The 13,001-nt window shown below is 43.0% G+C and overlaps 1 protein-coding gene across 3 annotated transcripts in view; it reads left to right on the forward strand.

Moving 5' to 3' along the window:
• The window catches only part of LOC140489354 (transcription intermediary factor 1-alpha-like), a 102,353-nt gene extending 98,074 nt beyond the window's left edge, over positions 1–4,279 (forward strand). For all 3 annotated transcript variants that reach the window (XM_072588832.1, XM_072588833.1, XM_072588834.1), the window contains 4 exons: positions 912–1,038; positions 2,014–2,091; positions 2,822–2,956; positions 3,547–4,279. In XM_072588832.1, the coding sequence (XP_072444933.1) occupies positions 912–1,038; positions 2,014–2,091; positions 2,822–2,956; positions 3,547–3,774 (568 nt within the window). In that variant the 3' untranslated portion in view covers positions 3,775–4,279. The remainder of the gene's footprint in view (positions 1–911; positions 1,039–2,013; positions 2,092–2,821; positions 2,957–3,546) is intronic.
• The last annotated feature ends 8,722 nt before the right edge of the window (positions 4,280–13,001 follow it).

The raw sequence follows: 13,001 nt of genomic DNA on the forward strand, positions 1-13,001 counted from the left end.
ACAACAGGCCAGTTTAAACTCAACTCCGATCACAGCAGCAGAATGATGCTTCACGTAGAGATCCAGAACAGAAGTTGGTTTGCTGGGCGTTGCAGAGTGATGCTAACAGCACAGGTTCAACTGACATGCTGGCTGAGGTCTCCATGAAGGGCCCACTTTCTCAACCTGTTTTCTCACCTGAAGTGTGATGACCCTCAGGTTAAACCATCACCAGTCATCTCTCTGTCTCTCGCGCGCTGTCTCTAATGAGAGAGCAGCCCTTTGGTCCTGTGGGATTTTACAATTCTGAAACAGACAAATTGTCCCAATTGGTGTCTATAGTACACACAAACTTACTTTTTCCTCCCCTTTTTATCTCAACCTGTTTGCCCCATAAGCTGCTTCCCTTCGAACACATTTGCCCAGCTCCCTCTTAAATGCATCAATGTTTTTATTCCTATCTATTTTCTGTGGTAGTGAGCTCCTCATTCTGACCACTGTCTGGGTAATGAGTTTCTCCACAATTCGCTGTTCAGTTTTTCCTGATGGGTGCAACCTCAGAGTATTGGTATCGTCCTTGTAAAACTGTGCACACAGTGGAAGGCAGCAGAAAGAGGCATCAACCTGGATGCAGTTGGATGGTGGATGGCAGGCAATGGTTGCAGATGACTGATAGCAGATGTGCAAGGATGGCAGAAGGCAGGCAAATGTGGCATATCATGGCAGACCTCCTGGCAAAAGCACCTTCATCACTGTCTGTAGACCTTTTTTATAGTTCTCAGAAGTGTTACTCAATGCAGTGCATTACGATACACCTGTTATTCTAAAATATATTTTGAGCATTGTCATGTATTACCTACGTGTTATAAGCAGTTGTGATTGACCTGTGTTTTTCTTTTTCTTTCTCTCTCTCTCTCTCTCTCTCTCTGCAGTGTTGAATGGACATGTTCGTTGTGTGTAGATTTGGCAGCATCTGAAATCCAGAATGAAAGTTCAGCCACAGCATTGGAAGCTGAAAGTGGTTCTGCATCAGGGTGTCTTGGTGCTCTCGATCAGAGGGTTTGTACTAAAACCGAGCATCGATGTTCAGAGGCTGTATGAACAGGGTTTCTGTTGTGTTGTGTGACTTTCTAAGATGAGAGTTAAATTTGAGTTGCTACAGTGCACATAGACGTTTATGATTCTGAGTTGTCACTATGGTTTTTGCTGACTTAGCTCTTCTCAGCTAAAGGCAGCAGTTAGGGTATAGCCATTAGCCCTGAGTGGCCGCAGACGAGAGCATGGAGGATTAGCCTTGCTATTTGCTACCGATCGCTACCCTGTGTAAACCTTACTGCAGTACACTGGGAGAGGAGTATTGACTCTGCTGCGATACATCCCAATGAGAAACTAGCCACTGATGCTCCCTGGGCTCACCAGCGTGAAATATATAGGTCCAGTCATTGCTCAGGTGTACCCTAGTTGAGGATCAGGGATGCCAGAAAAGCAAAGGGTCCTTCTGGAAAGTGCAAGGGATGTGCACATACCCAGGTAAAGCTGACACCTGACAGTAGAGACTGCGCTGCTAACATTCACTGGTCAAAGATCGCACAAAACGATGCGCACATGGCTTGGTAATTTTCCAACTGCAACCCCAACGTGATTTGTACTTATCCAAGTTACACCCTGGGAATTTAAAGCATTTAAATGCAAGAAGCAAAGCCACCACGGTGAGAAAGAGTTCCCAGTTATTCTTTGTACACAGAAACAAAAACAGAAATGACTGGGAAAATTCAGAAAGGCTGGCACCATCTGTGAAGGGAAAGCAGAGTTAATGTTTAGGGTCTTGTGATCCTCCTTCAGAACATAGTTGATGTTTCGGGACCAGTGACCCTAAGGTTTCTTTCCAATGGTACTGCCTGACCTGCTGAGTTCTCTCAGCAATGTTTTTGTTTCTGTTTTCCATCATTTGCAATTCTTTAGTTTTATTGTTTGTACACATTGTGTAGGTGTAAGACTGCTGCCAGCCTTGTGTGACTCATTGTTGTTTTACAGAAATGTGAACATTTGCTGTTGTTGCTTCTCTCTCATAAGAGGAGTCATGCTGTCCAGAATCCTACTGGTCTCTTGCAAGTACGTATATGAAGAATAGGTCTTCATTTTGTGACATTCTCTTATTCAACTTGTTTATAAATGAAGGTATCATATATATCCAGGTCATCTGTAATAGATAAAGGATCCTGTGTCAGTCAGTAGTCCTGTAATCTGTGGTTTAAATCCCTGCTCCAGAGGCCTGACTTGATGCTCCAGGCTCACAGTCCCAGTGTCAGCACGGAGGAGTGCTACCCTATTGGTGTTTCTGTTTTCAGAATGAGACATTAAGTTGAGATCTGGTCTGTCCTGATGGGTTACAGTGAGTCATGTTGCTACTTTGAAGGTCAGTCACGTTCTCCTAATGTCCGTGGCTGTGTGCACCCCTTATCCAGTATCACTGCAATATATTATTTCTCTTTTTTATGGGACCTTGCACTGAAAGAACTGTTATCACAGTGGCTGCAACTTAGAAGTGCATCATTAGCGAAAAGGTACTTTGGGGACATCTTGATATTCTGAAAGGTGTTTATGTAAATGAAATGACTTTTCTTTATGTCTGCACACAATTTTAGTCATCTTTTTCATACATGAGCCAACCTTCAGCAAATTCACTCAGAACTTACTTCACATCCCCACCTGCTCTTTGTCAAGTCTGACCTTGCACCGTCCTTTCTCCGAGCCTGACCTCTCACTGTCCTTTCTAGCCTTTGAGTCTAGCCTTTACACTGTACGTTCTCCAAGTCTGACCTCACTCTTCTATCTGTTACAGTTGAAGAATCAGCAAGTAAATCTGTCTTCCATTAGAGGAAAACTTGAGAAGATGAGCGCACCCCATTACTCTAGACCTGAAGAATTTGTGATGGAGGTTCGATTAATGTTTAAGACATACAGCAAACTGGTTCAGGTAATTGAATATAGCTGGTTATTCCCTCTTGATTTTTTTTTGCCAGTTTACTTGTTTATGCTTTTCATGAACATAATAATGTGACAGTTTTTCCCTGGTTAAAACCCTCTGCTGCTCCCAGCTCTCTCTCCACTCCTTTAAAACAATCTATTAAAGCTATGACATGCCATGTCCATTGTGTTTTCACAAAGTGCCAGATTTGGGATGGGAGAACCAATGTAGAATTGCAGTGTGGCGTTTGTAAACAAAAGAACACTTCTACATTTTTTGTGTCAGAAATGTGTTTTAAGGACCCCAATCCCAGTTTCTGAAGGCTACTCTTACCTTTCTGTTTCCTGCATTATTCTCTCCTCTTCAGGCAAATTTGTGGGAGTAGATTCAATTAGACGCAGGGGAGGAGGAGCGCACAGATGACCAAGTAGATTTAAAGATGTGTTTTTTCACTCTGTGAATGCATTTCGGTCGTGATTCAATGTCAGCACCTCTGCTGGGATGTCAAGCACTTTTTCTTTAATATTCATCTGGCCCTCTTTCATTGTTCAGTCGCAGTGATTTTAATGTAAACTGTTTCCAATCACATTCTCTTGAAGGACAAGGAAGTGGCTGAGTCTGTGAAGACGCTGCATTCTTTCTTTGAGGAGAGATTGGCGGATGTCTTCAGCGGCAAAACTTTCACCCAGTCCCCTGCGGATGAGCGAGAGGTGGAACTGGGCATCAAACACTGTGATCAAACTGACACAAGGGAGCCGGCTTGTTCTGCTGATGGTCTCGACAGCAGCCCACTGCAAGCTAAAAGGCGGCGTCTGGATGAAGACTAGCGGCTTTGGGTTGGGAAGGAACCGGTAACTGGGTGAATGGTTGACAAGAGGATTTGCAAGCTGGTTGCTTGTGCCGATCTTGTTCAAGCGATTTTCATTTTACAAGACTAAATACACAGGAGAGCCCCAGCTGTCTTCAATGACTGTGATGTGCTGGGGTGCCCCAAGCTGGAAATTTCAATCTGGGCCCCGGGCAATAACTGTCATCGGAAGATTAGATCTTCAGATGTGCCCAGTGTTGGGTTCAAGTCCAACCAGTGCAAAGATTATTTGTTTTCTTGGTTTCTGGTCTACTGAGACTTTTACAAGCAGACGTCAGAGCCAGAGTTGTGTTTTTCTATATGTAAACTGTATGTATTAAAAGAATCGATAATGTGTAATATACATTGTCTGTATTTCATGTTGAAATTCATACTGGATCATAGTAAAACAGAAAAGGAAATAAACTCATTTCTCTGAGGGGAAATACTATGTCACTCAGTAATAAAAATGAAAAGAAAATCCATCTTTATTCAGAGTGGACTCTCTCTTCATTTCCTAATCTACGTTCCCCCTCCACATCCCCCTCCCCCCCCTCCCCCCTCTCCTCCCTTCCATCCCCACACCCGTTCCTCCCCTGTTTTCTCTCACCCCTCCTTTCTTCAGTCTTGTGGTATGGTCCAAGTTGCCCCTGGGTGTTGGAGTGAGACTGCGAAAAAAGGCTAACCTGATTCTGGTCCTCCAACAAAAGATGTAATGGGGCTCAGACAATGAAGGAGAATGAGAAACTGCTGGTTCTCTGTTCACTTAGTGCTGTCCAGAGAGAACACTGGAGCTAGACAACTTCATTCACCTGTCACTATGCTCCTCTGGGACTATGGTGACTTTACCTTTGTCTGACTGGCTACATGCAGATTTTTAAAAATTATTTGTGGATGGGATATGGGCATCACTGACTGGGCCAGCATTTATTAATCATCTCTAGTTTTCTTGCAAATTCCCCTCCAAGCCACACACCATTGTGACTTTTAACTAATCTCTGTTCCTTCACTGTTGCTGGACCAAAAATCCATCCCTAAAGAAAACTCTGTTGTCTTGACGGTAGATGGACTGCAGATGTTGAAGGAGGCAGCTCACTGCCATCGTCTCAAGAGCAACTAGGAATGGACAATAAATGCTGGCCAACCCAGTAATGCCCAAATCCAATGAAATTATTGCACCTTACCAGAAAGACAGCGGGCAAGGGGGTGGACCCAGATATCTCCATTTCTGGATATAGGTTTGCTCACTGAGCTGGAAGGTTAATTTCCAGACATTTCGTCACCTTACTAGGTAACATTTTCAGTGGGTGTCTTGGCGAAACACTGCTGATAATGTGTTAGACCCCATCTACCACCGCCTGAGAAAAAGAACAGGCAATGACATCACCACAGGAAATGTCATCACCAACCCAAAGAAACCCAAACCTATAAATAGAAAGCAGGAATTATCAGCAGTGCTTCGCCTGGAGGCCCCTGATGATGTTACCTAGTAGGGTGACTAAATGTCTGGAAATGAACCTTCCAGCTCAGCGAGCAAGCCTACTTCCAGAACCTCAACCTGAGCTACATATCTTCTCAAACCATCTTCATTTCTGTGCATATTATTTCCTGAATGAGTGCAACTCTGGCAACAAGGGGACGTGATGCCTAGTGGTATTATCGCTGGACTGTTAATCCAGAGACCCAGGAGTCTTCTGGGGGCTTATGTCCAATGGCAGGTAGTGGAATTTGAATTCAGTAAAAGTCTGGAATCAAGAATTAGCTGTTTACCATCAATCCAGTGTCAATTGTCTAGAAAACTCATCTTGTTCACTCATGTCCTTTAGGGAAGGAATCTGCCATCCTTACCTGGTCTACATGTGACTCCAGACCCACAGCAATGTGGTTGACTCTTAACCGCTCTCTGGGCAATTAGGGATGGGCAATAAATGCTGCCTAGCCAGTGACATCCTCATCCCATGAATGGGTAATAAAACCCCAAGAAGCTTGACAGTCCAGCACAAACCAGCCTACCTGATTGACACCACCTTCGATATTCACAGCTTTTACCACTGATTCTCGGGAGCAGCAACATGGACTATCTACAATGTGCACAACCACAATTTAAGAGTCCTTTGACAGTGCTTGCCAAACCCACAACTTGTACTACCTAGAAGGTCAATAGCAGCAGATTCATGAGAGCACTGGTGCCTGCAAATTCCCCTTGAATCCACATGCCATTCCTTTGTTGCTGGGCCAAACGCCTGGAATTTCCCTCCCCATCGTGAGTGTCTCTGCACCAGATGGACTGCAGTCGTTAAAGAAGGCAGCTCACCACCACTATCTCAAGGGCCATTAAGAATGGGCAATAAATTCTGGCCCAACCATCAATGCCCACATCCCATCGACAATTTTTTTTAAAAAGGGTTGTGTGTATCCAGTGAGACCAGAAGGAAAAACACATGTATGCACGCACGCTACAGAACTGGTTTTGATTCTGGCTATCCTGTTTAATTGATGTGGATTATAATGGAGATTTCTGCAGTTAGAAGGGAGCAACAGAACCTCCACTCAGCCCTGCGGTTTACCTTGTGAAGCATGACTGCAGATATATTTTGCCAAACTGCTGCTTAAGCAATATCTTTTCAGATGTTAATGCAGCTTTAAATTTGTTGTAATAAAATATGCTTTTGGGGAATTTTTGCTTTGGTTGCTAGCTTCCCAGACTGAATAGCATAAGGAAAGGAGACAGGAGTTGGGAAGTACAGATTGGGAGCAATTGTTCCACAGAAAGGGCACAAGAGACATGGAGACTATTTAAGGAGCATTTGTTGTGAGTGATGCACAAAATTCTTCCTCTGAGACAGGCAAGAAGGGGTAACATTAAGGAGCCTTGAATGACAAGAACAGAGGAGCTTCTCGTCAAAAGGAAGAATGCAGCTTACGTAAGGTGGTGGAAGCAAGGATGTAGCACAGCTTTAGAGAATTGCAGACTTACTAGAAAGGAGCTCAGAAATGGACTGAGGAGAGCCAGGAGTGGGCACGAAAAAGACTTTTCAGGAAGGATTATGGCAGACTCAAAGGCATTTCACACATACGTGAGGAATAAGAGTGTGATCAGGGAGAAGGTAGGGCCGGTCTGGGATAGCGTAGGGAACATGTGCATGGAGTCTGAGCAGATAGGGGAAGCCCTAAATGAGTTTTTTTGCTTCAGTTTTCACTAAGGAAAGTGACCTTGTTATGAATGAGAACTTTGAAGAACTGGGAAACAGGCTTGAACAGATCAAGATTGATGAAGTTGATGTACTGGAAATTTTGGCAAGCATTAAGATTGATACGTCCCCAGAGCCGGACCAGATTTATCCTAGGTTGCTCCAGGAAACGAGAAAGGAGGTTGCTAAGCTGCTGGCGAAGATCTTTGCTTCATCACTCCCCATGGGAGTCGTACCGGAGGATTGGAGGGAGGCGGATGTTGTTCCTGTTTTCAAGAAAGGGAATAGGGAAATCCCTGGCAATTACAGATCAGTCAGTCTTATGTCTGTAGTCAGCAAGGTTTTGGAAAGAATTCTGAGGGATAGGATTTATGACTATTTGGAAAAGCATAGCGTGATTAAAGGCAGTCAGCATGGCTTTATGAGGGGCAGGTCATGCCTCACAAACCTTATTGAGTTCTTTGAGGAGGTGACGAGACAGGTCAATGAAGGTCGAGCAGTGGGTGTGGTATATATGGACTTCAGCAAGACATTTGATAAGGTTCCCCATAGCGGGCTTATTCATAAAGTCAGGAAGTATGGGATACACAGAGATTTGGCTGCCTGGATTCAGAATTGGTTGGCTGACAGAAGGCAGAGAGGGGTTGTAGATGGAAAGCGTTCTGCCTGGAGGTCAGTGGTGTCCTGCAGGGCTTCGTTCTTGGGCCTCTTTTGTTTGTAGTTTTATAAATGACTTGGATGAGGAGGTTGAGGGGTGGGTTAGTAAATTTGCCGATGACACAAAGGTTGGAGGTGCTGTTTATAGTATCAAGGGTTATTGCAGGCTGCAGTGTGACATGGACAGGATGCAGAGCTGGGCTGAGTAATAGCAGATGAAGTTCAACCTGGATAAATGCAAAGTGATGCATTTTGGAAGGTTGAAATTGACGGCTGAATATAGGATTAAAGACTGGATTCTTGGCAGTGTGGAGGAACAGAGAGATCTTGGTGTTCAAGTGCATAGATCCCTCAAAGGTGCCTCCCAACTGGATAGGGCTGTTAAGAAAGCAAATGGTATGTTGGCTTTCATTAACAGGAGGATTGAGTTTAAGAGCTGCGAGGTTTTGCTGTGGCTCTACAAGACCCTGGTGAGACCAAACTTCGAATATTGTGTACAGTTCTGTTTGCCCTATTGTAGGAAAGATACAGAGGCTTTGGAGACCGTGCAAGAAGGTTTACCAGGATGCTGCCTGGACTGGAGAGCTTGTCTTATGAGGTTGACTAAGCTCGGACTTCTGTCTCTGGGGAGAAGGAGGAAGAGAGGTGACCTGATCGAGGTATACAAGATAATGAGAGGCATGGATAGAGTCAATAGCCAGAGAGGCAGGATTGACTGGCATGAGGGGTCATAGTTTTAAGATATTAGGAGGAAGGTATAGAGGAGATGTCAGAGATAGGTTCTGTACGCAGAAAGTTGTGAGTGCATGGAATGTGTTAGCAGTGGTGCTGGTGGAAGCAGAGTCATTAGGGACATTTAAGTGACTGCTGGACATGCACATGGAGAGCAGTGAGTTGAGGGGGGCATAGACTAGGTTAGGTTATTTTAGTTTAGATTAGGAATAATCTTTGGCACGACATCATGGGCCGAAGACCCTGTTCTTTGCTGTACCGTTCTATGAAACTGCAGGCATTTTAAAGGTCTCTGTTAAACAGGATCTACCAAACAATTCACATTCTGATAAATGAACAAGGATTAACAGACAAGCTCTATTCATAGCCCTGACATTTTACTTCTACAGTTATCTTTATGAAAAAGCCAATGGTCATGAAAAACATATACAGTTAATCAAACCAGAATCAACATGATTTATCTGTTCTCACGTTTAACTTGTATTTAGTAAAATCCATAGATTATACAAGCCAACCTTCCATCTACACTTCTCACTGCCTTGGAGAGGCAGCCAACATCATCAAAGACCCCTCCTACCCAGCTTATAATCTTTTCTAACCTCTTTTGTCAGGTCTAAAATACAAAAGCTTAAACACGTACTAACAGGTTCAAGAACAGCTTCTTCCCTGCTGTTATTGGACTGCTGAATGGACCGCTCTAATTTCAAAGCTGATGTTGATCTTGCTTTTTGTTCTTTTCTGTAACATTGTATTCCTTGCTCTGTTCTATCACCATGATAAACATTGTGTGGTATAATCTGCCTGCACTGCACTTAAAGCAAAACTTTTCACTGTACCTAGGTACATGTAACAATAATAAATCACAAATAAATTACACTCTCAGTGGCTGATACAACAAGGAATCTCAAATTTCTTGAATTGAACCTTTGGCATATGTGGAAACCAGGACCAGAAGTAGGCCATTTGGCCGTTTGTGTTTGCTCCAATTTAGCATTAAACTCAATCACAGAGTCCATTGTAAACTCTGTCTTTCCCACATAGGGTTTCAGTTATAGGGTCATAGAGGTGTACAGCATGGAAACAGATCCTTCAATCCAACTTGTCCATGCCGACCAGATATCTAAATTAATCTAGTCCCATTTGCCAGTATTTGACCCATGTCCCTTTAAATCCTTCCTATTCATATACCCATCCAGATGCCTATTAAATGTTGTAATTGTACCAGCCTCCACTACTTCCTTTGGCAGTTCATTCCATATCACAACACCCTCTGCATGAAAAACATTGCCCCTTTAAGACCCTTTTAAATTTTTCCCCTCTCAACCTAAACCTATGCCCTCTAGTTTTGGACTCCCCTACGCTGGGGAAAAAGACCTTGACTCTTCACCGTATCCATGTCCTACCGAAGAGACACTAGAACATTGACACTTCAATGTCATTTCTTGACAGTTGGATGGTCTGTCTTTCTGATGAGACAAACAACTGAACTTCTAGCTTTCTCAAAGGTGGATATAACAGATTCCATGACACTATAACTAAGAAATGCAACCTGATGTTTTTAAACAGTTTTAGCCCTCAATCAGCATCACCAAAACAGTGAAAGTTTGTTTTATTCAATTTGCTGCTGTTTTCTACATTGCAACGGTAACTAGAAAGCAAGAGTCTTTCTTGCTTGATTCTTTCCTTTGTCACTACCTACTTCTTATGAAAACATTTCACCTGCTTGTTGAACATTTTTCCACTTTTCAGCAAGAAAAATGTCAACAAATTCACTTGTTTTTTAAAATTTTAATTTAATATAATTATGTGAAGAATGGTTTCAATGTTAATGATTTTATAAATTTCTATAAAGTCACCCCTCAGCATCTGATGTTCCCAGGGAAAATAGCCCCAACCTATTCAGCCTGTCCCTATAGCTCAAACCCTCCAGCTCTGGCAACACCCATGTAAATCTTTTCTGAACTCTTTCAAGTTTAACAACATCTTTCCAATAGCAGGGAGACTAGAATTGAATGCAGTATTCCAAAACCAATATCCTGCACACCTGCAACATGGCCTCCCAACCCCTATACTCAATGCACTAACCACTAAAGGCAAGTGTAGCAAAAGCCTTATTCACTACCCTGTCTACCTGTTACTCCACTTTCAAGGAACAACGAACTCTTTTTATGCCTGCGTGTGTTGGTCACAAATTACCACCCAACAACAGCTTTACTGTACCAGAGTTTCACATGCACAAAAAGGCACATCTTTCTGGCTGTCCCCTTGCTTCTGCTTTGGACAGAACTGGCCTTTTTGGTCTTCTTTTCCAGGTGCACCATGACTTCCTTAACTGTCTCACATTCAGCTTTGTCACAATCAGAGTGAAATATTTTCCTCCAGCGAGAAAATTCTAATCTTACAATTCCTTACTGAGCCCTGACTGGATTTTATCATTCAGCTTGTGTAAGTATTCCCAAATGAATTTCTATTTTTTGAGGACCTGGAGGCACTGACTGCTTTCTCAGAGGTCTGATGTTACAGCCAGGAATTAGAATTTCCACACCTTTCCCAGAAACCTGGGCTTTTGGTTTCCTTTTCAGTTTAATTTCATTAACTTGATTGTATTTTTTTTCATTAACTTGATTGTATTTTTTTTAAAGAAGTGGTGTGGGTTGATGAGGTTAGCATGTTTATTGTAGTCTGTGTTGACTTTGGCAGATCCAACATGACAGACTAGTTTGAAAAGTAGATGCCCACGACATCAAAAGGAAAATGGCAAGTTGGATTAGGAAGCAAAGGTTATTGGTCAAAGGATATTTTGTGATTGGAAGACTGTGTCCTTTTTGTTGTAAAAATAAATAATAGCACATTCAGCATTTATTGACCATCCTTAATTGTCCTTGAACTGTGGCTTGCTGGGCCCTTTCCAAGAACATGAAGTGTCAACTGCATTGCTATGGGTCTGGAGTCATATGCAAACTAGACCAGATAAGGAGATTAGTGAACCAGATGGGTTTTTAATTACATCAGTAGTGGTTAATGGTTACCATTAGACTAGCTTTTAATTTTTGCTGAATTCAAATTTCACCATTTGCTGTCAGGTGTTTGATCCCAGAACTTTAGTAAAGAACTCCAGATTTCTAGCCCAGTCACACTACTATGCCACTGACTTCACTAATGAAAGGAAGTGGGACTGGAGGGGATGTATGTGGAGAGACAGAGAAACAAAATGGGGTTAAAGCCACAATCCAAACAGCCATGATGTTATAGAATAGAGGTGCCGAACGGGGAAAATAGTCCACTCATGCTCCTAATTCTTGTGTTTGTGTGCAAAATCAGGTGCCAAATCCTGGGTACCTTCAATACCAGCACATCTGGTTATCCATTCCGTCAGCTCTGGAGTATCAGAGTCAGCACACGTGTAGCCTGTGGAACTGCAGAAGCAATCTCTTTGCTAAATTTCTCAGTGAGAACTACGCAGGTCCCAGGATTCAGTGCCTGCAATTCTGAAACTGTAAAGCAAATTGCTGGGCAGGTAAAGCAAAGGGGCTGCAGTCAGGTCAAGTGGTATTTTGAGTTTAAGAAGCCACCTTCAGTACTAGAAAATATTAAAATTGGACACCATATCGAAACAAATGAGAGGAGAAAGAGAAGAAAATTTGATTTGATTTATTATTGTCATGTATCGAGATACAGTAAGATGTATTGTTTTGCATACTAATCAGGCAAATCATATCTTACATAAGTACATTAAGGTAATTGACAGAATTCACAATATAGTGTTACACGTACAGAGATGGTGCAGAGAAAAATCAACTCTAATATATTAAGGTCCCTGTGGATGGCTTGGTGGCTCAGTGGTTAGCACTTCAGCCTCACAGTGCCAGGGACTTGGGTTCATTCTAGCCTTGGGCAACTCTCTGTGTGGAGTTTTCACATTCTCCCCATACCTGAACATATAGAACATTACAGCGCAGTACAGGCCCTTCGGCCCTCGATGGTGCGCCGCCCTGTCATACTAATCTGAAGCCCATCCCACCTACACTATTCCATGTACGTCCATTTGCCTGTCCAATGATGACTTAAATGCACTTAAACTTGGTGAATCTACTACCAATGCAGGCAAAGCATTCCATACCCTTACTACTCTGAGTAAAGAAACTACCTCTGACATCTGTCTTATACCTATCTCCCCTCACTTTAAAGTTGTGTCCCCTCGTGTTTGCGGTCCCCATACTTGGAAAAAGGCTCTCCCCCTGTCCACCCTATCTAACCCTCTGATTATTTTGTATGTCTCTGTTGTGGTTCTGTTCGCCGAGCTGGGAATTTGTCTTGCAAACGTTTCGTCCCCTGTCTAGGTGACATCCTCAGTGCTTGGGAGCCTCCTGTGAAGCGCTTCTGTGCTGTTTCCTCCGGCATTTATAGTGGCCTGTCTCTGCCGCTTCCGGTTGTCAGTTCCGGAACTTCAGTGTTAATATAGATATTTGTGCTTAAGTCTCTGGAGTGGAGTCCACATTTCTTTGACCCAAAGATGAATATGTGCCCAATGTGGTATAACTGATATAGCATAAGGAAAAGAAAATGTACACGCACACGAAGGAAAATATGAATTGCTCCATTGCTCAACCAACACGACTGAAACAGT

The sequence above is a fragment of the Chiloscyllium punctatum genome, chromosome 18, assembly GCF_047496795.1.
Source record: "Chiloscyllium punctatum isolate Juve2018m chromosome 18, sChiPun1.3, whole genome shotgun sequence".
In the NCBI taxonomy this organism is placed as follows: Eukaryota; Metazoa; Chordata; class Chondrichthyes; order Orectolobiformes; family Hemiscylliidae; genus Chiloscyllium; species Chiloscyllium punctatum.